Source organism: Epinephelus fuscoguttatus, linkage group LG4 (genome assembly GCF_011397635.1).
Source record: "Epinephelus fuscoguttatus linkage group LG4, E.fuscoguttatus.final_Chr_v1".
NCBI classification, from domain to species: Eukaryota; Metazoa; Chordata; class Actinopteri; order Perciformes; family Serranidae; genus Epinephelus; species Epinephelus fuscoguttatus.
In genome coordinates this window covers 31,573,395-31,597,564 of record NC_064755.1, presented here as the reverse complement: position 1 = coordinate 31,597,564, position 24,170 = coordinate 31,573,395, and the positions used below count along the sequence as shown (strand labels likewise).

The 24,170-nt window shown below is 40.5% G+C and overlaps 1 protein-coding gene across 2 annotated transcripts in view; it reads right to left on the bottom strand.

The window, feature by feature from the left end:
- Positions 1-24,170, bottom strand: part of LOC125887748 (contactin-1a-like) — an 89,603-nt gene that overhangs the window by 40,391 nt on the left and 25,042 nt on the right. The window contains exons 1-3 of one of the 2 annotated variants that reach the window (XM_049574806.1): positions 22,088-22,263; positions 12,623-12,757; positions 8,686-8,724 (exon numbers count right to left, since the gene is read on the bottom strand). In XM_049574806.1, coding sequence (XP_049430763.1) covers positions 8,686-8,724; positions 12,623-12,677 — 94 coding nt within the window. In that variant the 5' untranslated portion in view covers positions 12,678-12,757; positions 22,088-22,263. Of the gene's footprint in view, positions 1-8,685; positions 8,725-12,622; positions 12,758-22,087; positions 22,264-24,170 lie in introns of those variants that run through there. The other variant, XM_049574805.1, reaches the window with a different exon arrangement.

The window sequence follows — 24,170 nt, the reverse complement described above, 5'->3', positions numbered from 1 at the left end:
CTAAAGGAAGACTACTGGTTCACTAGGAAATTCTTAGTCAGGGGCAGCCCAGTCAATGTACTAGATCAAATTAAAGCTATATATTTCTTTTTAAGGAAGAGGACAACCAGCCTATTTGAAGAACAATTAACCACCTAAGAAATGCAAATATGTAACATATTAAAATAGGAGTGTTATGGAACGCAAATGTAACCAAAGTATATCAGTATGCAATTCCTTAATTCTCATATTGACATAGTTTTCAAATGGACTTTATATTTCAACAGCAAAATAGAATTCCTGAAATTCAGTGTTGGCTTTTGGTATTGGTGTCAAACCCCAAGATTTTCAATGTCCCAGTCTGGTCGCCCCTATGAAAAAATTCCAGGGGCGCCACTGGTTTTTGAGTGAATCATCTCAGCAACTACCAGAGGGATTTCATTGAATTTTGGTACAGATATCCACAATAAAATGAACTCCAACGACTGTGCAGACTTTGGTTTCAGATTTGTGGTTCTGAGTGACACTACCATTGAATGGGTTGTCATTAAAATAAGTACAGACATTCATGTCAGTTGAACGATCCATCTACTGTGGCACCATCATTAGATCAAATTTTCATTTTGACCGACACTGGGTTGTGACCAAATACCTGCAAAACCAAAACATTAAGATCAGCCTAAACTGTACTTTGTGTTTAGCGTGAATTGGCAGACGTTAGCAAGTAAGACAGACAGTGAAATTGTTGACACTATACTATACTACTATTAAAAATCAGCATGATAGCATTGCACTGTGAGCTCAAATCACTGCTCTGTTGAAGTACAGCTTCACAGAGTGGCTGGCATGGCTGTGGACTCAGAGTCTTGCTTTTCTTAAACTCTTTCTCTCTCTTTCTCTGTCTCCCAAAGCCTCCCACCCTCAGATGCCTAGTGCATTCTATCATGAACTCTTTTCACAGTCATGCCAAAAAACATGCCTTATATGTTTTGTCCAAAACACAGAAAATCTCTTTACAACTCTCCAAAGCTCCATCCCTCTTTCAATCTCTGCCTTATTCTTTCTCTGAATCAGTGGCTTCTCAGTTTCCCTGCTTAAAACACTTTCTTTCTCTCTTTCATCTTTTAACATCACTTTACTGCGGATGCCCCCAGTTGCACTCTTTAACAAGCAAGTAATTATCTCACAGTCAATGAAAAGAAACTCTCTCCTACGCACAGACACACACACTCACACACACAAAGGCAGAACTTACTCTAAGGGAAGACCACGTCTATATAAAACGGGACAATATACACACACACACTAGTCAGAGGCTATGTGTCTCCAGGGCTTGCTAGAAGTGATCTGTCTCCGGACAGATTTCATTATCAAACTCAGACTTGTTTAACTCCAGAGCAGGTTCAGTTTAGACTCTCATTTGAATGTAAGACACTGTTATTTTAGGAGCCTACTATCTCCCCTGACATCAGTTTCTACTGAGACATCAATTATTCATTGAGGCTTCATGTGTAATTTTAGGTGCATGACAATAACTTGACTTGAATACTTGTGAACATAAAACAAGTGCAATCTGACCTATTTGTTAAACGACTTACTTGTTGATTGTCAAAATTTCCAGCTGTTTCAGGGGTTGTTCTGCCCATTTAGCAAAATAAATGTTTTGTATGAATATTTGTTTCACATTTAAATAGTCACATAATTACCCCAAATCCCAGAAGAACTTAATCCTCTGATGAATTTTAACTTTACTCACAGCTGTGTGTTTCGGCTACATCTGCAGCACGGTCTGTTTGCATGACCAAGAGAGTGTCCAAGTGGGACAGATAACATATTGTTTCCTGGAGGCACCAAAAGCACAGTGTAGCAGTAATTATCCACAAGCCCTTGAGCCACATAATGAAGCATGGTGGCGGACCATTTTTTTTAATTTTGCATGTTAAATAAATAATTATTCTGATTCACTGCCAGCACAGCTATTTTGCAGCAGTGTAGACACATGAGTGCCAGTGTCAGGCAGTGTGTGCTCAGTGTGGTGCCAGCTGTGCAATCACAACAGCTGTCAAAACGAATTATTCTCCGAAATGACGGTTGCAACAGAGCAGAGCTATTCAAACAGGACATATGAGAGGGTCAATCTGAATCCAAATGTGTTCACAGGTCATAGCACATATTAATGTGAAACAGTATCTGCTGTGGTAATAAACAATGACTGAAGTTTCAGAAGTGCATCACTGTCTTAGTCCAACAAAATCAGTCTAGAGCATCAAACACTCACCCTTTGAGGTGATGGTTGAATTAAAAGGAGACCACCACCTAAATTATGAATTCTAGTATGTTATTTCCATGGCCTAGGGAAGTTCAATCAATATTTGTGTAGATGAGCTCCTCTCTCTCAAAGCCAGAAACCAGGAAAGTAGGTGTCAAACTCGTGATGTCAATACGTATATAGTCTTAAGCTGCTCCATAGAAAATGTGTGAGAGCCTTTACTCTGTTTATTCTGTTGTAGTGTTCTCAGCTCTGAAACAGGAAATGTACCATGTACTCAGAACATTCCGCTGGGTGCTCTTAGTGTCATATATAACACCTGTCCTCATTCATTGTCTATGAAGCAGCTCCAGACTTTATACCCTGTTACATCACAAAGGTGAGTTTTCACTACTGTTTTTGAAACTGGGAAAGAGTTGTTCATATTAACTTGTATTTTTGGACTCTCTTAGAACACAGGAATAACATATGATTTTGAAATTTTGGTGCTGTTCCTATACTTTTTTGAAAAATTGTTGTCCGTCAGCTGCTCAGCATATTCAATATTCAATCACTCCTACTTTCAATGAGGCTTGGGTGGTATCACTGTATTATGGTATACCAGGATATTTAGAAATCCTGACGGTAAGATTTTCAGTACCGTCAAAAATAAAGATGCTCATCTTTCTATTAACCTCATACTGGAGTGGCTGTGAAGATGTTTTGCATGTAGTGCACATCACGTGCCACCAGAGGTCAGTATGGTGCAAGAGGCAGCTCAGCAGAGTGCAAGTCATGGAAATAAATGTTACAGGACTGACTGTAAAGACGATTAAGACAATTTCCATCAGTTTTATTTTGTTTCTGACGAGTCTGGGTGAAGAGTGTTTTAGTGTGAGTTAACAAGGCAGTGAAGCCTGGCGTAGTTTGGTGAAAGAGAGAAACCTGAATTCATATAGTGAACAGCTGTAATTCTCTGTTTATTAATAATAAGAAGTGTTAAACGATACATATTTTGACAGAATTTCCCACAGCCTAAGGTGACATAAAATATCTTGTTCTGTCTGATCAACAGTCCAAAACCTAAAGATATTCAATTCATACGTCACATCATGTCACAAAGGAAAGCAACAAATCCTCACATATGAAAATCTGCAACCAGTGCTACAAAAATACAAATAGGTTCGTATTTTTTGTTTTATATTTGTATTAAAAAAAATAACTTAACTGGGGCACCTGAGTAGCTTCACCTGGTAGAACATGCACCCCCATGTATGAAAAGGCCTTAGCAGCAGAGTCCTTAGCATCATCCGGGTTTGCTTCTGACCTGTGTTCCTTTGCTGCCTGTCCTCCTCTCTCTCTCTCTCTTTCTCTCTCTCTCTCTCTCTCTCTCTTATAATAGCAAAAATCCCCCCCAAAAATCTGCATAAATAACTAAAACAGTTACCCTATTATCAAAATGATTGCGGTTGCAGCTCTAATTTCCACAGAAGTATAGAAACTTTGATTACACTGCAGGGCAGACACTCAACCCAACACACCTACCTACTCAAAAGCTCAACAAGGTCATTCCAAAGAATTGACATGGAGGTGGTGTGTGAGTGAAATATGAGTGAAAAGTACTGACCATAGGGCCAGACAGCAGAGAATTGATTCAAAAAGTCTATTGACACTTTCTGACATTACCTTTTAATGCTGTGAAAACTAAAAACTTCTTATAGCAGCCTGCAGGGGGGGACTGTTGCCTTGACAGCAGAGTAATGGGCATTAAGATTGCTATGGGCTGGTTTTCTTATAATAAAAAGAAGGATTCTGCGGTGTGTCCCAGCTGGAAGGCCACCTACACCATGTTCTGACCTTCCAGGAGTGTGGATGGACTCTGCCCCCTTCTATGTCTATGTCTGCATCTTTGATTATAAAAAACAAGTGTCGCAAACTCTGGCTCCATATGCATTTCTTTTATTCCGATGGTGATGTTTCTTCTGAGGGAAGAAGAAAGAGTGAGGGCCGGAATGCCATCATCTAAAAAAAAGAAATGCATATGGAGCCAGAGTGCGCGACACTTGTTTTCAATTATCAAATCTACTGCCTGAGATCAGCACCTCGCTATAACCCTTAGTGGGCGTTACTCTGATATGCCTTCATCTTCGTCCAAGTTTGACAAAGATTCAAAATGATAAAGCCTAAGCAGCATTTTCCCACATTTATTAGTGCTGAGAGACCTTAAAAACTGTAGTCTGTGGAGTATCGGACTGACTGGTGTAGCATCAGAAACAATCAGAGTCCTAAGTTCATCATGCTGCGTTATTTCTGCAGACAATTGGAGATAATGTCAAAAAGTCCAGGAGGTGACAATCCACACAGGCAGGCAGATTGTAAAAGTCATCTACAGTCGATGCTTCATGGAGAAGAAAAGAGAGCAAATGGATGTAAAAAAAAAAAAAAGAGAGAGACGACCGGAAAATAATATTCGTCTCCTCACTGGATCCATCAACAATTCAACCTGCATGCAGCATCTCAACGTGTTCCCAAGCAACGAATCAGCAAGCCTTCCTTTTTTCCAATTTACCCCTTGCTGACAGTCTACCTCCCCTTTTTTCTCCCAGAGAATAACACACATGGTATGCAGATGCAGTAGTACACATTGGCAGCACAGTAAATGACAACCTGCTCTACATAGTAGAACCTCTCAATTTATTATTCATCAGTAGAGATCTACAGTATTTTTGGAAATGTGCCACAGCTTTCTGTCGGAATTTTTACATTTTAAGGTTGCACCTTTGAAAATCACACTTGCGCTTGGAAGGTTTGATATTTCCTTTGCCAACACGCTCGACTTAAAGAAATTACAACATTTTGAAAAATACATACATTTACTATCTTGCAGGGTGTCAGATGAAAAGATCAATATGGACTATTTCTGGACTGTTTCTTGGCCGGACTCAGTGACTTCCTGGAGCCTCTGCTGGTTGCCTGGCAACCTCACAGCGACTGTGCCCCACCAAGAAATAGTCTGGCACATATCCTACTGTAAAACCCCAACTTGTCATTTATACACTTTGGCTTTTGTACAGATTAAACAATCAAGATATGACTTGTTAATCAGTGCACTCTAAGTGATAGTTTTGCTGATTACATTAGCTTTAAAGAGGCCAGGTTAATTATACTACCGTTTCCAGTCTTATGCTATGTAGGGGTGTGCGATATGGCCCCAAAATAATATTACAATATTTCAGGGTATTTTTTGTGATTATGATATTCTTGACAATATGACAAATATGTAAAAAGAAAATAATTATTAATTAAGAACACAGAATTAAAACATATCAAGTGATATAATTTGACATGTCAACCTAAAGGTTTGCCTTCAAATATTCAGTAAAAACTAAAATATTATCTAATTTCTTTAGTTTGTAAACAACAACAGTAACTCAGAGTGAGATTCAGGTTCTGCATACAATATTAATAGTTCAACAAATTAAAATATACCACAAATGACGCATTTAAACAGCCCCCGAATACAAAAAAATGTCACCTGGGATCTATATATATAAATCAACAGGTGATTTCCTTATTTTAGTAAAATCCTAAATGATTGAGTTGGGGTTTTTTTTCCACCTCAACCTTTATGCTCTGCCATTTCTCCTCTAATCATCATGCTGTAACCTGTGACAGGCTGTTATGCTACCACAACTATCGCACATTCACAAATTTGTATTTCTTTTGTCTAGCTGTGAGTGTCACGTAGGTTTACATTACCAAAGGTTTATGACAAAATCACTTCACGACACCGAGGGCAGAGGGAGAGACGCTGTGCTGCTGCCAGAGGAGCCGCTAAATGAGTTCCCTCTGAGCGGTAACTCGCTTAAAGAGTCTGAGAAGTCCGGGGCAGGACGCCACAGTTTATTCCACGCTACTAAAGCTGCTCCTCTTTTTGAAAACACAATGGAGTTGGTAATAATTTTGCTTTCAGCCATGCTTGTTGTTGCCGTGGGTAACAGTATGAGGTCAGTATGTCAACAGGTAGAAATACAGTGAGTATCATGACATAAATGGCGGCACGGTGATGTGGTGGTTAGCACTCTCGCCTCACAGCAAGAGGGTTGCCGGTTCGATCCCGGGCATGGGAGCCCTTCTGTGCGGAGTTTGCATGTTCTCCCCGTGTCAGCGTGGGTTCTCTCCGGGCACTCCGGCTTCCTCTCACAGTCCAAAGACATGCAGATTTGGGGACTAGGTTAATTGATAACTCTAAATTGTCCATAGGTGTGAATGTGAGCGTGAATGGTTGTCTGTCTCTATGTGTCAGCCCTGCGATAGTCTGGCGACCTGTCCAGGGTGTACCCTGCCTCTCGCCCGATGTAGCTGGGATAGGCTCCAGCCCCCCCGCGACCCTCAAAAGGATGAAGCGGTTAGAAGATGAATGAATGAATGAATGAATCATGACATAAATTCTCCATATGATATTAAAAATTATACCGGTATTATCTGAAATGCGATGATTAATGCTAAGCTAAGCTACGCTAATCACCTGCTGGCTGTGGCTTCTTATAAAGCATGCACGACATGTAAAGCAGCAGACATTAAAGCTGTATCTATTTTTTAATCTAACTCTTTGTTGAACTATTCCTTTAAAAAATTACATTTGTCCCCTATTATTAAATGATAATCTGGGACAAATATTCTTAACAAAACAAATCAATGAATAATTAAATTAATATGTACAGAAAAAGATCAAAATTCCTATCTACATATGGGTGTTTGAATGAATCATACCACCACATATTATCATCCGTCTGACTCATCCATCATACGAATATAACCCCTCAATGAGGCATGGCAGCTCTAACACAGTTTCTAGCTCTAATGACCATCCTACATTCATCTGCTCCGGTCAGTGCAATGTCCTGGACTTTAACCATCTCCATGAAGATTAATGTCCATTTGCAAGTAGGAGAAATACAGAAATAGCAGCAGTGGAAAAAGCATGACCTCCAGATAGATTTTCATTATTCCTGTCCTATTGTGGACCATGAGAAAAGGAGCCGTCTGTCACTGCCTGTCCCTTAACGCATCCAGACAGGCCGATATTATTGTAGTTTCACTACCTCAGGGGCTGCAGTGGGCACATGATCGGCAGAGCTGCGACTGAAGCCCATTTGGATCTGACATACTTCTTTTCCTTGGTTTTCAATGTGTTTCAGTGAATGTGTAAACAACTGTAAAAAATAAATAAGTTATTTTGCCTTTATTTGTTGGTGAAAGCTGAAGAGAGACAGGAAGAGGGCCCGGCTGGAATCAAACCTGAGCTGCCATGATAAGAACTGAGCCTTAATGGTACATGCTCTACCAGATGAGCTACTAGGGGACAGTCGTGCATTGTTCATTTTTTGAACCCAGAAAAAGGTTTGTACTTTGCAGTCCAAGTGTTCTGGCATGAATATTTAACTAAAACAGGAAATTGTGCAACACGAAAGCAGCTCATTTTCTGGGCAGTGACGCATATATTCTTTTTCCATGGAAATCGAAGCCATATGATGATGTTCAGTAACAAAAAAGTTACTGTCAGAGCTCGAGTTTTCCCTTATTCAGCATAAAATGCAAAACTTAATGCCAACAACAGCTCTTATGTAAGACTTTTTTGGACAAAACAATGCAATAAGCAAGCACAAGCCACAGGCCTGTCAAACAGATGTAGTGGTGCAGCACAGAGTATGAATCACAGCCTGCTTCTTTCTCTGAAGTCCAAGGCCACAACCTCATCAACCTGCCAGTTAACAGCTGCAGCTTGTTTTTCTCTAGTTGGAAGACTATAAATCAAATAGAAAACAACTCCTATTTTTCATTCATTTCCGTTATTTACTCGTATGTCTTGGTCTCAGTGAGCAGCGAGAAATCCTCGATGGTACTTTGACAAAACACAGCGATGTTCATAAAAGCACAACCCTGTGACATTTCCGGTTATTAAACATTCTCTGTAATCTCATGATCAGCCTTGATCTTGATACCTTATCACCAATGATAAAACTTAATGAATATTTTGTGCGGAAATAGATTACAGCTCAATTATGAGCCACAAAAGAAAACGCTGGAGACACATGAGTGAAGATTGCGTTTAAAGTGCATGAATGTGGGGTGGAATCTCAAAACTGCATTTCCATTAGACTCTCTCACATCGAATGCAGAAAGTGGCAGAGTTTCTTGGCTAGACTGATGATATTGGCAAGCTCGCTGTTCAAACATTCAGCAGAGAGAAATGGCAATGTCTACTGAAAGAGTGTGTGTGTGTGTGAGAGTGTGTGTTAATGCTAAATGTCTCGTGGTACAACACCGGCCAAAACCAAGCAGTATCTATTTTCATCATTATTGAAAACACCATTAATGTTTTATAACAGTCCAGAAAGATTTTTATGGAACTGAAACAAGTATACAGGATTGTTTGGTGTTATAATCAGTCTTACCTCCATAGAAGTCGGGTGCCTCCCCATACACTGATGCATCTGGAACAGTTAAAGGAAATCATGTCAACATATTGAGCCACAACGCTGTGCATATATGGCTGCGATTTCTTGTATTCCTAAACTGCAAGTGTATTTCTCTCACTCCTTTTAGGTAACAACAAGAAAAATGGATCAAAACACATCGTGCATCGTCATAAGAGTTTCTGCAGAGAGGTGCAGGTCTTTGACAGAATCTCCTTTTTGCTGCCGAGAATGTGATGAATGGATGGAAACCCAGCTTTGGACTGAAAGACTACCTTTGGCTGCGGGCCATCTCTGTGGAATTTACTACATCCTGCCCTTCAGAATAAAATACAAAACTAAAAACTTTGTGGTAAGCCTTGAGTGAATGTAGCTTTAATCACTCAGTGATGCTGTGTTCAAAGGGAGAAAACAGTCATAATAACCTGATGATAAAGCAATATTCCTATCTGTTAAATTCTGTTGTATCCTTGTACTTCTATATTGAATTTAGGAACTGCAACATGTTGTAATTCCTGAATTCAGCAATCACATTACAGTTACTAATCAGACAATTATAAGTCCTTTAATTATCTGCATAATGTGGAGAGGAAAAGAATCATCACGTGCCAATGATAGCAACACCGTCTAGTGTGCCTGTGGAGATGCTCTTCAGCCTGGACAGTCTTGTGCTGACTCCAACAGTAAACAGTTTGTCTGATAAACAATGTCAGAGACTTCTACTCATGATGAGGTATAACGGCTGTTTTAGTGATAAACAAGTAAAAACAGCTGGACTCATTTACTATAAAGCCATAGTTTGGTGAGCAAGCGGCCGGAGTGAGTTTGTTTGAGTGTGTTTGGCTCGTAAAATGCAGTTCATACGTCATTTAACGGGATACTTTGCCAATTTCCATTGGGTTTGTATCAAAACAATGTGGGCAGTATGTGTAAATGAACTGTGGAAAACTTCCCATCATCTAACTAATGCCGAGATTTCTCTCCCAGCAAAACATCACCAGATGATGAGGATGAAGCAAAATGGGTCAACGGGCTGTACTTTGCATTTTTTGTATTGCCCACCACCCATAGCACCTTTGTGGACACAGAGTATAGACACAGATCAAGAGATAGACCTGTCCTTCTTACTCTCTCAAACTCAGACCAAAACTCAGATCAAACGGTAAACTAGGCAATGCTGATCCAATATAAATATTTTAGTGTCCTGTTTAGCTGTAATAGCGAGAGTTTGTGAACAGGAAGTGGGAGCCATACTGTTCAGCAAAAACAGAGGCTTGAAAAATTAAGATCAGATGGTAAATCTAAGCAGTTCTGATCAAATATAAACCAAGACCTGCCCCTCTCTCAAACTCAGGTCAAACTGTAAACTAGGCAGTGCTGATCGAATATAAATATTTTAGTGTCCTGTTTAGCTGTAATAGCTAGAGTTTGTAAACAGGAAGTGGGCACCATACTGTTTCCTGTACAGCAAAAACAGAGACTGAAGGGGTTTCTCAATCTGCATTCTTGCCTGTACTGTGTTCTTGTGGACTTGTGAAACGTCATAAGTCGCAGCCCAAGTACTGTTCCAATTCAATGTCTGCATCCAGCCAAGTACAGTCCAAATGCCCAGATGTAAACTTCCTCTGCCAGTTTCATCAGGGATGCATTGGGAGGTTACGTGTGTGGACTTTTGAAAGCCAGGTATCCCAGAATGCATTTCTCACAGACCAGTGGCAATGGCAGAGTCGAATTTGCCAATCCAAACTCCGAAATGCGCAAGTCCGAACTTGATGTACTTGGTATTGAGAAACGCCTTGAGAGTCTGTTACTGTGACGCCTCAAATGTTTTCAGAAACATGTTTTAGCTTACCGTTGAACGGTAATACGAGATTGTTTGTTGCCAGCTGGCCGCCATTGTGTCAAACGGATGACTTTGCATTATGTCACACACTGGTGGGAGCGTTAATGGTCCAATGCATCGTAGTGCATCCTGGTAGTTGTAGGTTTTCTACCTCTTGAGCAAAAGCAAATGCCACAGTCTGTTTTCTCTGGTCATGTAGCACCAATTTCTACTGCATGACAGCCTACTTTTATTAAAAGGCCATCTGTCCTGCAGTGAAATACATCTTTAAATGTCTTTATTTTCCAATTAAACCTGTCATCATCTGATGGTGTAAGGAAGGCCAGTCTATTTTATGTTTTATGACAGGACTTTGTGCTGATATGTGAAAATATGTGAGGTTTAACATTATATTGTTGACTGGCAATAACATGACTATGCATCTCAGGTGATGTCGTTTAGTGACACAAATGTAATGCAAAAAGTAGTGTAATGCATTACCTTCTACACGGAATAAATAAGTAAACGAGTAATGGGTAATACATGACTTTTTCTGAGTAACAACCCCAACAATGCTTAAACTGCATGTTGTTATATAAGCCTTACTATGGACCAGCTGAGCCATAGAAAACACACACAAACACACACACTATAGTTGTAGGATAGTGCGTGTTTGACATTTGTTCAGCTGTCATAGCATTAATCTCACATTAACCATCAAACTTTATTCTTGTTGGGGCTAAACAAAAATGTCAAGACAATGTTCTCTCCCCACGGTAACGACCCGAGTCTGCTGGTTGGCTGCTGTCTGTTTAGATCGAGCAGCCATACAGGTCAACTCTGTGTGGGTGAACTCTATATACCGAGTATATGTGGGCAGTGCAACCATGTACGTGGGGTTTTTGAGCATTTATTTGCCCATTCCTTTTCTGTAGATGTATGTGAACACGGTTTCAACGGGATATTCTAAGGTTTAGAATCTAAGCTTTAGCACTAGTGCTGCCAAAACCTTTGGTGAACTCAGCTGAGCTACACTAATACAAGTACCTTACCATGTAGGAAAAAAAAAAGACAGATAAATCTCCTCAGAGTCTGAGAAAGATGTGGTGGGAAACCGGGAGAATTCCCAATCTTGGCTCCCCCTTTGTTTTGGTTCAGGTGATATCAAATCTGAAACAAGTGAGAATAGCCCAAGGTATGGGAACACAGCAGAGTTTTTTTTGGCAGATCATTTTCAGGCATGCTGTTTTCTGACCACTCTGCTTTGTTTCCAACACAGCTGATTGCACAGAAGCACCACAACAAAAGGAGGAATACCTGGAATCTCTAGGCCCCCCAAGGTACATGTTTTCCCAGTCTGGCGCATCACATATATTGTACATGAGCTTTGTAACTGTCTCTATAGTTTGTGCTTTTGTGTACAGCTGAACATCTGCATCACACCTTAAGTGTATCTTGATCTGATTTAATTAGTTTGCATTTACACCTGACATTAAAAGCATCCTTACTGTAATCTGTCAAATCAGGTTTCCATCTTCTTCCTTGAGGGACACATTACTGCCAGCGTAATTATGTTTACAGTGTTCTTTAAAGCTGGCATTTAGTAGCTTGTTAACACCTTGTCTCAGTTGTGCCCCATTCATCCTGACAACCCAGTTCTGACATTTTTCTTCAATCAGCTGCCTGCCACCTGTGTGATGTTAATGCTTTGCAGCTGAAGCCACAAATCAAAGTTTATGTATCTTTCTGTAGTTGCTATATGAGTAAATGAGACACGTTGCACTGACAGTTTGTTGGTGCCAAATGAATTTAGGATGGTGATACGTTAAAGATGAAGGGCATATGAGTAAAACAGAGTTAAGCAACAGTAAATGAGCAAAGCCCTTTTGATTCCTGAGTGCTTCTCACCAGCAGTGTTTGAGAAGAAAATTCTCAGAACTGCGATTACTGCTGAACTAATTAAACAAGGCTGAGTGTAAAGTGTGATTTTTAAGAGATGCGCTGCTTTTATCCAACAGGAGTGATACAGTATCTCAAAATACACATTCTGCCAGTTGATTTTACTGTTTTCCTTTGGCTGAATGTGCTACTGACCTGCAGGGGTGAGAGAGAAGACCAGGAGATGGAGGAGCAGGGTGAGGTGCAGCATGATGTTGAAGTGAGGACCACCTGGTGGGGTTACGGCTAGAAGCTCAGCTGATGGAACATTAGCAGGACTGCCTGGTTTTCCTTGAAATAGAAAGAAAGACAGACTGTCAACACATAGAAACCTCTTTACAGAACAAAATCTACTTGTTAGTCGGTACTGTGAACTTAAAGAAATATCATAAAACCTCCACTGCTCTCCCAGGTGAAGTATTTATCACAATATCACAAATTATAGACCAGCTGTGTAAGAAGAGGCTCTTTACCTGTCGAGCAATAAACTGTGTGGCCAACTAACAATTACTGTCATTAGTGATTAATCTTTTGTTTATTTTTTACGTAACTGACCAATCATCTTGTCCATAAAATGTCAAAAACTAATAAAAAAGTTCCCAAAGGTCAAGGTAACATCTTATAAGTCTTCTAAGATGAATCTATTATAAATGTCGCCTGTTAATGGCAGCCTTTCTGTTTGTGCAACGTGGATGCTGTATTTGAATAAACCCGTGTTGTAGCACATGTCAAGCTTCAGCATGCAATCCCTTTCTTCATGTGGATCAAAAGCAGACAGCGCCGCAGCATCGTTATGTCTTAACACTGTCTGCTCCCTGTCAGCCTCCGAGGCACAAGCTCCTTGATAGGTTGACGCCTGATGATTGACATTTCGACAGTTACCAGAATAAAACCCTGAGCGCTGGTTTAGCTGAGCAGGCACCTCGCTGCTTACTCACCGCCCCCGAGACGTTAATGTCATACTGGGAACCACCAGCACTGCACCAGCACTCAGCCTCACGCCCAGTAACACAATACGAAAAGCAACAGCTGTCTGAGTTGAGGAGCGCTGACGGGGAAAATGATTTTCGGCGTGAATTTCTCCACGACGGTTGGGAAAATTCGATTTGGAATTAATGCATTGCATTCATATAATTAATAATCTAAATCAGATTTGACTGAGGATGTTTCATGCATAATCTGTTTTATTGAGCACACAGCACAGGTCCCCCATCGCAAAGGCAAAGATGCTCAGACCGAAGATAACTGTTACACCATTTCAACTTATATACTATGACAGTACTTCCTTAAACCAGTAACTAACTAACCAAATTAATCATTTTAACTGACTTATTGTCAAAAAAAGAACCTGCAGGAAACTAGATTTGAAAACAAATGAGCCAGTTTGCAGACGACAACAATCAAAGCCTATAAATTCATAGCATCATTATCAAATTTAGTGACATTTCAAGAGCTGAAAATCTAATTTTTGCCAGTCTATTCTGCTTTGAATGCCTTTCAGTGCTTGACAACCTGCTCTCTCTTTCAGCGAACACTGTCAGAAAAATCAGAGCCAAATCTAACACCTTCATATATTCATTTACTGGTATCCAAGTTCTGAGCATCAGTTCAATATTGTCCATTCATTCCCAGGTCTTGCCGGACCGGGGTGTGTTGATTAGAGTGTAATTGAACATGAGGCAGACACTATTGATTCTTTGTGGACAGCCTGAGGTGTCAGCTGGCGGAGACTCTGAGGTGTGACAGCAGGATTGAGATCTCAATGCTCGGCGGACAAATAGAGTCTTATTACAAAAAATGGATTATGATGGAAGAGAGGCCGTGTAATATGCCGGCTTTGCATGACACAAACAAAACTGCGCTTGTAACGCGGGGCTAAACATCCAAACACATTGACACACATGGATACACACACACAAAAATGAATGGAGACAAATGGGTAGACCCACTGTACAACTACACCACATGCACAATAAGTTGGGCATAATGTCCGGCCTGTACAGCTGCAGGAAAGCAATACAGAGGGGATTTCATCTTCACGCCGGCCTGTATCCTAGCAACACCTTTCAAAAGGAGCAGTTTAGTGTGCTGCGGGGGGCCTTTTGTGACCGGCAGTGAAACTATGCAAACACCAATTTTTAATCTAGAACAACGCTGCTGTTGTGGAACGAAGACCTATAGGGTGCTGTGCTCATCTATTACAGACATTTAACTCAAGTCAAGACAATGCACTAAAAAAATAAGTTCATTAAAACTCGCTCATGCTTTTCCCCTCTTTGTCTGTACTTTACTCTATAGCTATACTCTAAGAATCGTTTCTGTAACTCATAAATCATAAATGATCTTAATAGATGCACTTAGGAGATTAAGGGAGACGACAATGAGCCTCATTATAGCGTCACAGTACATAGTGAAAGAACCAATCCCATCTAGCCCATTAAGAGCCGTCACTGACTTGATATACTGTAATACGCATCAGCCTAGCACCACACAGAAAGACAGCATGCTCTTATAATCAGTATTAATGGGGCCTCCTACCTCTCCTGTCCTACCGTAACAGCCTGAATGCACGTGATGAGAGCGCTCCAGTCATCACAGTAAATCACAAGAACCGGACGCGACAGTCCTCAAACAAGGCCATTTCTTCTCCCCCATAAATCACACCCCGGACGCTGCCAGAGCTATTACTGCTGGTGGTTTTTGTTTTTTTTTCTGGTTTTTCTTGTCAAGGTCCCCCCCCCCCCTTTCTCAGCTTTGCCCACTGAATTTCAATCCCCCCCCCCCCCCCCCTCCTTTTGCTCCCCTCAGAATTGTCAGCCTCATGGCTCTGAAATCAGAAATCATATTATACTGAGCAGAGGCTGCTGGGGGCAGATTCTGGGGTTTTACTGCTGGCCAATACTGTCATTTGTGCTTTTTATCTTGACCCTATAAGCCCCTAGGGGCACCATAGGGTAAGTGAAAGTGAGTGAAACCCCTCCTTTTCCATGCTCCGCCTGACGTGTGCTGCATAATCAAGTGGGTAACTTTATAGAAACGTCTTCCCTTATCAGCTGGGGCAGATCCATTGAAGTGGGGGAGGAGAGATGGAGAGAAAAGAGGATACGGTGGAAGAGAGAATGAAGGAGCGGTCAAAGTGGTAGACTTCAAAAACAAGACGTTGCCTCAACAACCGCACCCCTCCACCACCACCACATTACCATCGCTCGTTACACACGCAAACGCAATCAACACAACGATCAGTCATTAACCACAGATTTGCAGTAATCCTGCAAGGAGAAGCCAAGATGGGGTTAACGCTGGATTGGTCTTAATCAGTTGGAGAAGAGAAGATGAGCGCTGCTTAGACAACGTGTCAGCAATTGCAGCAACCAAGTCATGTCTGAATTCCACAAGGATGCAAACATCTCCAGCTGTGAGAACACATAGAGTTGTTTTTCTGTTCTGCTCTGTTTTGTGTCGCTGTAGACTGAACATTGTTAGAATTTTCCTCCATTTTACAGACAAAACAAATAATGAGGAAATTAAGCAGATTTTTAAATAAGGAAAATTAATGTTAGTGATAACCTGAGTGTTGTTGTTTGCTCTTTAATATAGAGCTGCATTAATCGCCCATTAATCTGATGATTAATTAATCGATTTGGGTTTGTTTGTTTTCTTGTTGGTTTTTTTTTAAGAAAAATAGAGTTTAAGTTCTCTGAATCAAGCTTCTTAAATGTGTATTTTCCAGTGTCTTTACCCCTCTAGGACAGTGAACTCAATGTCTTTTGGGTTATGGACAAAACAAGACACTTGAGAGCATCATCTTGGGCTTTGGTAAACACAAATCGACATGTTTATGACATTTCATGCACCAAATAACCAACTGATTCATCGAGAAATTAATCAATAGATTAATTGACGATGAATATAATGGTAAGTTGCAGCCCTACTTCTATGTAAAACATTTTAGCACGTGGCTGGGCAATAAATTAATATTTAATTTACTGTCCACTGTTTTTATCGATTTGTAGGATTTACTATATAATATTATGAATTATGATGAATCGCTTAATGGTCTCAAATTAACATGAGATAGTAGTTCAAGTAAGTCTACTTTCTTTGGTGTAGTATTAAAATGTGACCTCAAAAACAAAGAGGTGCCAGTTTCATTTTAACAACTCAAACATCACATTGTGATATAGTCTATATTAAAGGTATGGTTTCACAATTTGATTAATGTGCTTATTTGCTTTCTTGCCTTTGAGTAAGATAAGAAGATTGATACTTCTCTCATATCTGTACAGCAAATATGAAGCTGGATTTAACAGCTAGTTAACCTAGCTTAGCGTGAAGACCGAAAACAAAAGGGAAACAGCTAGCCTGGCTGCTCTGTCCAAAGGTGACAAAGTCTAAGAGCCAGTCACTTTGCTAAGCTAAACCATACCTGCTGGCTATAGCTTCATATTTAGACCTATATCAATCTTCTCATCTTAGCGAGAAAGCAAATAAGGGTAATTCCCAAACTGTCAAAGTATTTCATAAATATTGGAAGAGGGTCTGCTGTTTGATGTGGAATCTTCTATTTTTCATATCAGCCCACCCCTGGGCACCCCATATCACTGCTTCTACTGAGGCACAAGATGTGGAATCCAATCTTAATAAGGTATCTGATGACTACTCCTTCTAAAATCACATATTTTGTGATACAGCAGACAAGATTTAGCGTCATTACCAAAAGCTACGGGGAATAAACAAACAAGACAGGGCGGGGGGATATTGATCCAGATTAAATGAACATGAAACACTGAGACATTGGGTCTGACATCATCTGTAAGAGGCGGCAGTGACTTAGTCTGGTTTAAGGGGCATTACGGTTCAATCTCTTTTTAGCTTATTTATCTTGAGCCTGCTGAGAACAACTGCTGTTTTTCTCATTCACATTCATGAAATTATACACAAACAGCTGCCCAGTACAACCATGTCCACTGGTGGTCCGCTGGAGCAGCTGGAAAGATAGTTTTTTCTATTAGGATTTCACATATTCAGCACAGGCACATTGAAAACCAAACATTGGCCACAAGAACATCTCTTCCTTCCAGGCTGCCAAAGTTGCTCTATTTTTAGAGGCAAATATCTTCTATAGTGACACTAACTTTCTCTACGTATTTCTTAACAGTGGGGGAAAAAAAACAGTTTACAAAATGCTAATTTTAGAAGAGTAGTTTGACATGATCTTCTCGTAAATGGAAAGCAAGAAATAGAAGAAAGCACAAACTGTTTTACATCTGATGAGATCAGACACCTGATACGACTACATATTGTGTTTAAACATAAATCCCAGAAAGAAACACAAGCTTTGATGCCTTCAGTTTTTATGCTGAATCAGTGTTATTTTACCACAAAGCAGTGGTGATACATTTAGTCCAACTTGTGAATTATTTATGACAAATGTATTGATTATGATTCCAAAATGAGCCACAGACAGCCCGTGTGTCTCTTCAACCTCAGCTTGGAAACATGCACTCCTTCTGTACTGAAACTGGGAAAAAAAAAAGACTGGACTTGGCTACAGACAAACACGTTTATATCTCCCAGAAGACCAACAGAATGATTCAATCAAATAACGGATACAGACATAGGCTATCCAAGCCTATTACACAGCAGATAAAGCAGTAACCCCAAGACACACAGAACAACACCTGCCGAAAAAGATGGTCTCTCCACGCTTTGTGCTGCACAGGCCCCCCGTTGCTAAGCAGGAACTGGTTCAGCACTTAAGGGAGGAAAATATTTTTCACAATGTAACAGCTTGATTTCTTCTGCAGTCAGAATTCACTTTTCACCTTTTTCCTTTTAGCAATTTAAGACAGTAAATATCAGAGCCATCCAAAATGTTCCTTTTACAGCAGAACTAGCTGAATCCGGCTCATCTTGTTCTTTTAAATGAGAAACTGCTTGATAATAAATTATACTCACTGATAAAGAAAATGGTTCAGGCTGATTTACATGACAGGAACACCTAAATATATGTTGCTGTCTAATGCAAGACCCCTGCAACAAATAATTCCTGTCCATTTTTGCTACAACTGTGATAGTGAGGTGTGAAATCAAGCCTGCAAGCATCTCTCAGGCTGTTACTTGTTGTTTTCTGTGCAATCTGATGCTTATTTTTGTCCATCCACAGCAAAAACACCTCCGTACCTCCTGCACCCAGAGGACAGGCAGTATGTCTCAGTATGAGGTACAGGATTATTCATGATGTAATCCAGCTGCAGATGATCCAGTCATAGCTCGTTCACTGTGTCAGTCACCCCCCCACTCCTTAATTCTCTCCCCCTCTCCGTCTCTCACCCAACAGACGCAGTCGTGCTAATGTAAGCTATTTATCCCGACCCCTACAGTCAACACGATGCCCCCTGGGGCCACACAGGCTCAGCATCCTCAGCTGACCTGAATATCAATGACACCAGTCAGTCAATCCCTGAAATCTGGAGCTGGACTGCTGTGTGACATACATTAACCTCCAATCAGGTAGTGTTTGTAAACTACAAGACAGAAGAGCAATCACAGACATGTGACTTTAAACATTACAAAAATGACCACAACTTTTGCCTTTGATGTCACAGTGTGAGTTCGTTCACCACCAGGCGATGGGGAAGCCATCATTTGATGCTATTTCTGAACTGTGAGTGACAAACAGAGAGCACAGAATGACAGCTGATAATTGTGCCATCATGGGTGAGTAAACGGTTACGCTTCCAAGGTGATGATTTACACCTGTGCTTTGTCCATTTCTGTAACCACTTATTAGCTGCAGCCGCGTTGCAGAGACCCTCTTTTTCATCTACTGGATGCTGTCATTATGAGTTCACATGGTAAAGCAAGTGAGGTATTTAAAGAAAAGAGGCCACAACAAATACGATTATAAAAAAATAATAATAATATATTATTATACAGATGTAGAAATGTAGATATGCATGAATATGATTAAACAGGTACACTGAATGAGATGAATAGGAAGAAAATCTAACATTTATCTCTCTACTCTCTAAATCTTTCACCAAAGGATTTGCCCTACCCCAAAACAAAGAACATCCAACTCTAAGCCTGTCATGAAAAACAAAACAGGAACTAATCTCTAAAGGTAGCAGAGATCTATTGTTTCAGCCCAGTCGCCAGAGACAATGTTGTCTAGTATGTTTTTACAAACCACAGATACATTGCATTTGTGCATTTGTACAGTCATCCGTTTTATATCAACATTTGAGTGACGTAGTTCTGAATACATGTGCACGAGATGACTTTGTCATCAAGAGGTGGAGGGGATGGTAGATTGTATGTCACTTAGGCAAGAGAGCTGCTAACCTGCAGGCCACTGTTAAAGGCAAACAAATAGTAAAACCAGTTGTTTTTTAGTGAGACATCAGCAGCAATTTCAACTATGATTGTGCGACCAAAAGCAGGCTGTTTTAGCAAGTTGTCAGTGGCATTTCCAACTATAATTGTGCTATGAAACTGGTAATTATGTACCAAAATGCGATCTTTTCCTAGCCACAACCAAGGGGCATTTGTGCCTAAACATAACCACACTTTAACCACGGCAAGGTTGAAACAAAAACGCAAAATTTCAACAAATCCTCTACATTATAATGTACAAATATTACATACGTATGATGCCGACATTATTCTGGCAATTGGGTTGATAAGTTTAAGGGCTGCCTCCTACTATTCGACAAAACATTACTCGACCAGAAGGGTCATTAATTGGCAAGATTATAACGGTCATTAAGTCACAGACTTAAATTCTAAAAGTTAAATTCTATCGGAAGCTTGTCAAAATAAATCAAAACCTATATGACTGGACCATGTGTGAATTTAATTTGAAGGACAGACACAGGAAGTCAGAAAGGAGTCAGGTTAATTTCCAGGGCTGGTACCTGCATTACGCAGGCTAGTTAATAACATGTCGGGCAAGAAATCCAAAGTGTGGGGTCATTTTGAGAAGGTGAAGGACGAACCCAAGGTGATATGTAAACTCATCTTCATTGGTCGACTACAAACATGACATATCATATGAAACATGGAAGTAGCTACATGCCCATTAGCCACTTAGCACAATCATTACTGCTTTGCCCACAGCATCATTAACGGACGGCTCGCTCAGTGTGTGACGTGCACTTGTAGATAAAATATAGGCCTATATTAATGAAGGTTCATTAGTACGGTTTTGTATTTCTCTGTAATGTAGCACAGTGTTAACAATGTTACTGATACTGTTCTTTCTCACACCTTCAACTCAAACCATTGTGTTGCCCCGCCCAAAATATATCATTTAATAATAACATCATTATCATAAACATGTGGGAGACTAGTCGACTCATGGCCCGAAATGACGACTATTGGTCGACTAGGAAAATTCTTACTTGGGTGAAGCCCTAATTAGTTTTTTCCAAATATTCAATCATGGTCGCCATTTATATTACAACACCCGATCTGATCAGACTCTTTGCTTCTACTGAACAGGGCAGATCTGTAAACCACATCTTAATGTTAGCTACATCCTTTATAGCAAACATGTGTGTCAATGGACTGGACAAAAATTATCTTTAATTTGATATATTAAAAGATGATGACAAAAGTGTGTCTAATTCCAAACTGGCGTTCATTAGATTTGAAATGTCATCAGAGATACTAATCCAAACAGACTGAATCTTAGAGTAGAGCAGGTGAGTATGAATGAGACTGGCCTCTTCTGTCTGCCACTTGGATGCTGCCATTGTTTACACACAACACTGAAATCTGTGTCACAACATAAAATCAGTTTGCAGTTTGTTTTTATGTGTCAGGTGATTAATCGCACACAGAAATACGTTGACCTTTCAGCGCGACAGCCACAGAAGAGTGTGATACATTCTACGGTAGGATAATACTCAGGAGAAAGCCCCCAGATATGAAATACTATATGTGCCTCCAGGTATGGAAAGTGTGTCACATCACGTATGATAAATTGTGCCATATAGGCAAAGGTCAGAGGAGACTTGCACTCTATAAAGAAAGAGAGCTCTGCTTAATTACCCCACGCCACATCTGTCCAATAAAGATATCGGCCTCTATAGGAAAGCAGTGACATGCTTTCACTGATGGCTGTACACTCTTTCTAAGTGTCAGAGAGTTGCTTTCACTTGATGGAAAAGCTGTACAGATAAGAAAGAAGAGTTCATATATTGTAATTAGTGCATCCTCAAGTAGACTGAGACAACAATCAATACCTTCAGTTAGCACAGAGAAAGGTCTCACAGGGAAAGTGTGAATGCAGTGCTTTTAATCTGCAGTGGGTAGCTACAATGAGTGGCAAACAATAGAAAGATTAATCTAAGTCGAGCCTTCCCCACAACATTTCCCATTCATCCCCTTATTGGATTAAAGGGTGTGAATCCAACATTAGGCAACAGATTAACTTGACAAACGTTTAAATGAAATCAGAAAATAAGCCACAAGCATCCTGCTTAATTGCATGGTCAAGATGAGGAGGAGGTTACCAATTAGCGGAAAACTATCACCACGCAAAGCTTTAAGAGACACACAGTTAAAACAATCAGGGCACTGAGAGTGTGTGTTGTGACTCTGCACGATGCTTACCTTGCTGTGGAGAGCTATCATGCCAGTGGCTATGTGACAAGATGAGCTACTTAGCAGCCCGTGTCCCCATCCCCTCCAACATGCCTAGCCTGCCAAGTGTCCTAAATACTCTGCTCCATTGTCTGCCTCAGAAAACGAGCAGTGCTGCTGGATAGAAGCACTCTCTCCAAGGTGCAAAGGAGGAGGGAGGGACGAAGGGAAAAGAAAAGGCTAATTCCCCGAGCAGGACAGGGAGCCATGCAAATGGGACACCACTGAAGAAGCCTCCCTGCAGTGAGAGCGCTCCACAGAGAGGGTCTTCTCTCGCCACTGTGGCCAGGCTGGGGTTTAATCTTTTAAGCCCTCCCACCCGACTCTCACACACACAAAAAAAATCATGAACACACACACACTATTTCACCAGTAACACCTCTGCTCCACCCCTACTTTAACCCCACCCTCTCATCATTAGCCTGGCAGGTGGCCAGACGTATCATCAGCACTGTCATAATCATCTTCTGTCGCAGTGAAAGCTATTTTCTCCTGGAAAAGATGCCCATTTCTGAGGAGCTGAAAGTGCCAAGAAAATGCATACCTTGCAAAAAAAATGCAATTCTGTATGAGACCAACAAAATGACGATAAGGCTGTTGCTGTGATATGGATTGCTAACTTGAAAACTGATATCATTCTCTTGTTCCGAAGCACAATCTGAAGTTAATTTTCCTCAGTCTTTGTATCTCTCTTTCTGTCTTGTATTTATCTTAGGAAAGAAAGCCAACAATAATTGAGCTCTTCTTTGAGGTTCATTTATCTCATCTCCTGGAATAGAAGCAGGATTATATCTACTTTTGTGTTCTTTTGCTTTATTAGCGAATTAGCATATTGAATATCTCAAAGCCTCCAGCCACTAAAGGTTAAATCCGTCACCCCAAGGTAAATCAAAGTCACTCGACCATTAAAACATTACACAAGAGAGGAAGAGAAAAGCTTAAATAAGTACTCAGAGCTATTAAACATGACACTGAACCCCATACCTCTCCAGTGGTGCTAGTCATGAGCTAACAGCAACATGATGATATATTATTCAGCTGCTCACACTCACAGTTGTTGCTGTGAGTTTTATACCTTGCCTGTGTGGTGACATGAGGTAGAAGTGGTGCCCCTATACAAATTCTCACATACTGCCTTTGGGTTGCATTAACTCGGAAAATGCAGAGCAAGTGTTGCAGGGATTTGGAAGAGGGGCACTAGAGCAGATTTAGGAGATTTGGAGCCTTGTATGGCCCGCACAACAAAATCGGCTGAGTTTCAATAAGCTCTAGCTTTGCATTAACACATGCAGCAGCAAACAATTTCAGTATTGCGGGGATACCAACCAGCCACATTTGACAACATGATAAATTGCGTGATAAGGCTAAAAGAAACTAAAATGGCTTTGTGCTGGGACAACAAAACACAGAGCCAAGAATTGATTAAAATTATTGGATTTCATGGTGTTAAATCATGCAGAGGTCCAGATACCATCTATATTAATGGGCATGTCCAGCTGACGCTCTAAGGGAAGAAACGTAAGGACACCTAAGGACATGGAGGGATTGAGAATGACCCAGACAGGACTACAGAATCATAAAAGTAAAAAGAAGATCCTCTAGTATTATCTAAAGCTGTAAGTAACATTAACTTTGTGGGTCATCCAACTTACATAAGTGATTACAGAAAATAAAAGGGATTATGGAGAGCAAGTGGTGAGAGCAGCATGCTTCAGTGCTAAAAGCAGATAAAGACGTAGCATTTGTACTAAAATGTACCCAATGAAATCTGGAATGTTCAGATGTCTGCACTTAACCTTCAAGTCATCAGAGCTAATGGATCGGGTCAAGAGAGTCGCAGATGATGCTTGAGACCAAATCCAATCTAATGGCTTCCATTTAGATCAGCTAGACAGGACACTCAAAAGTAAGGAGAACTGCACAAAGAAGCAAAAAAAAAAAGTTTAATTTCTTCCTTTTAGCAAGTGCTCCACCACTATTCATAAACCATGAGCTCCCTGGCTAATCAAAACCAATGCAAATCTGTCAGAAGCATACAGCATGTGGAGCAGGG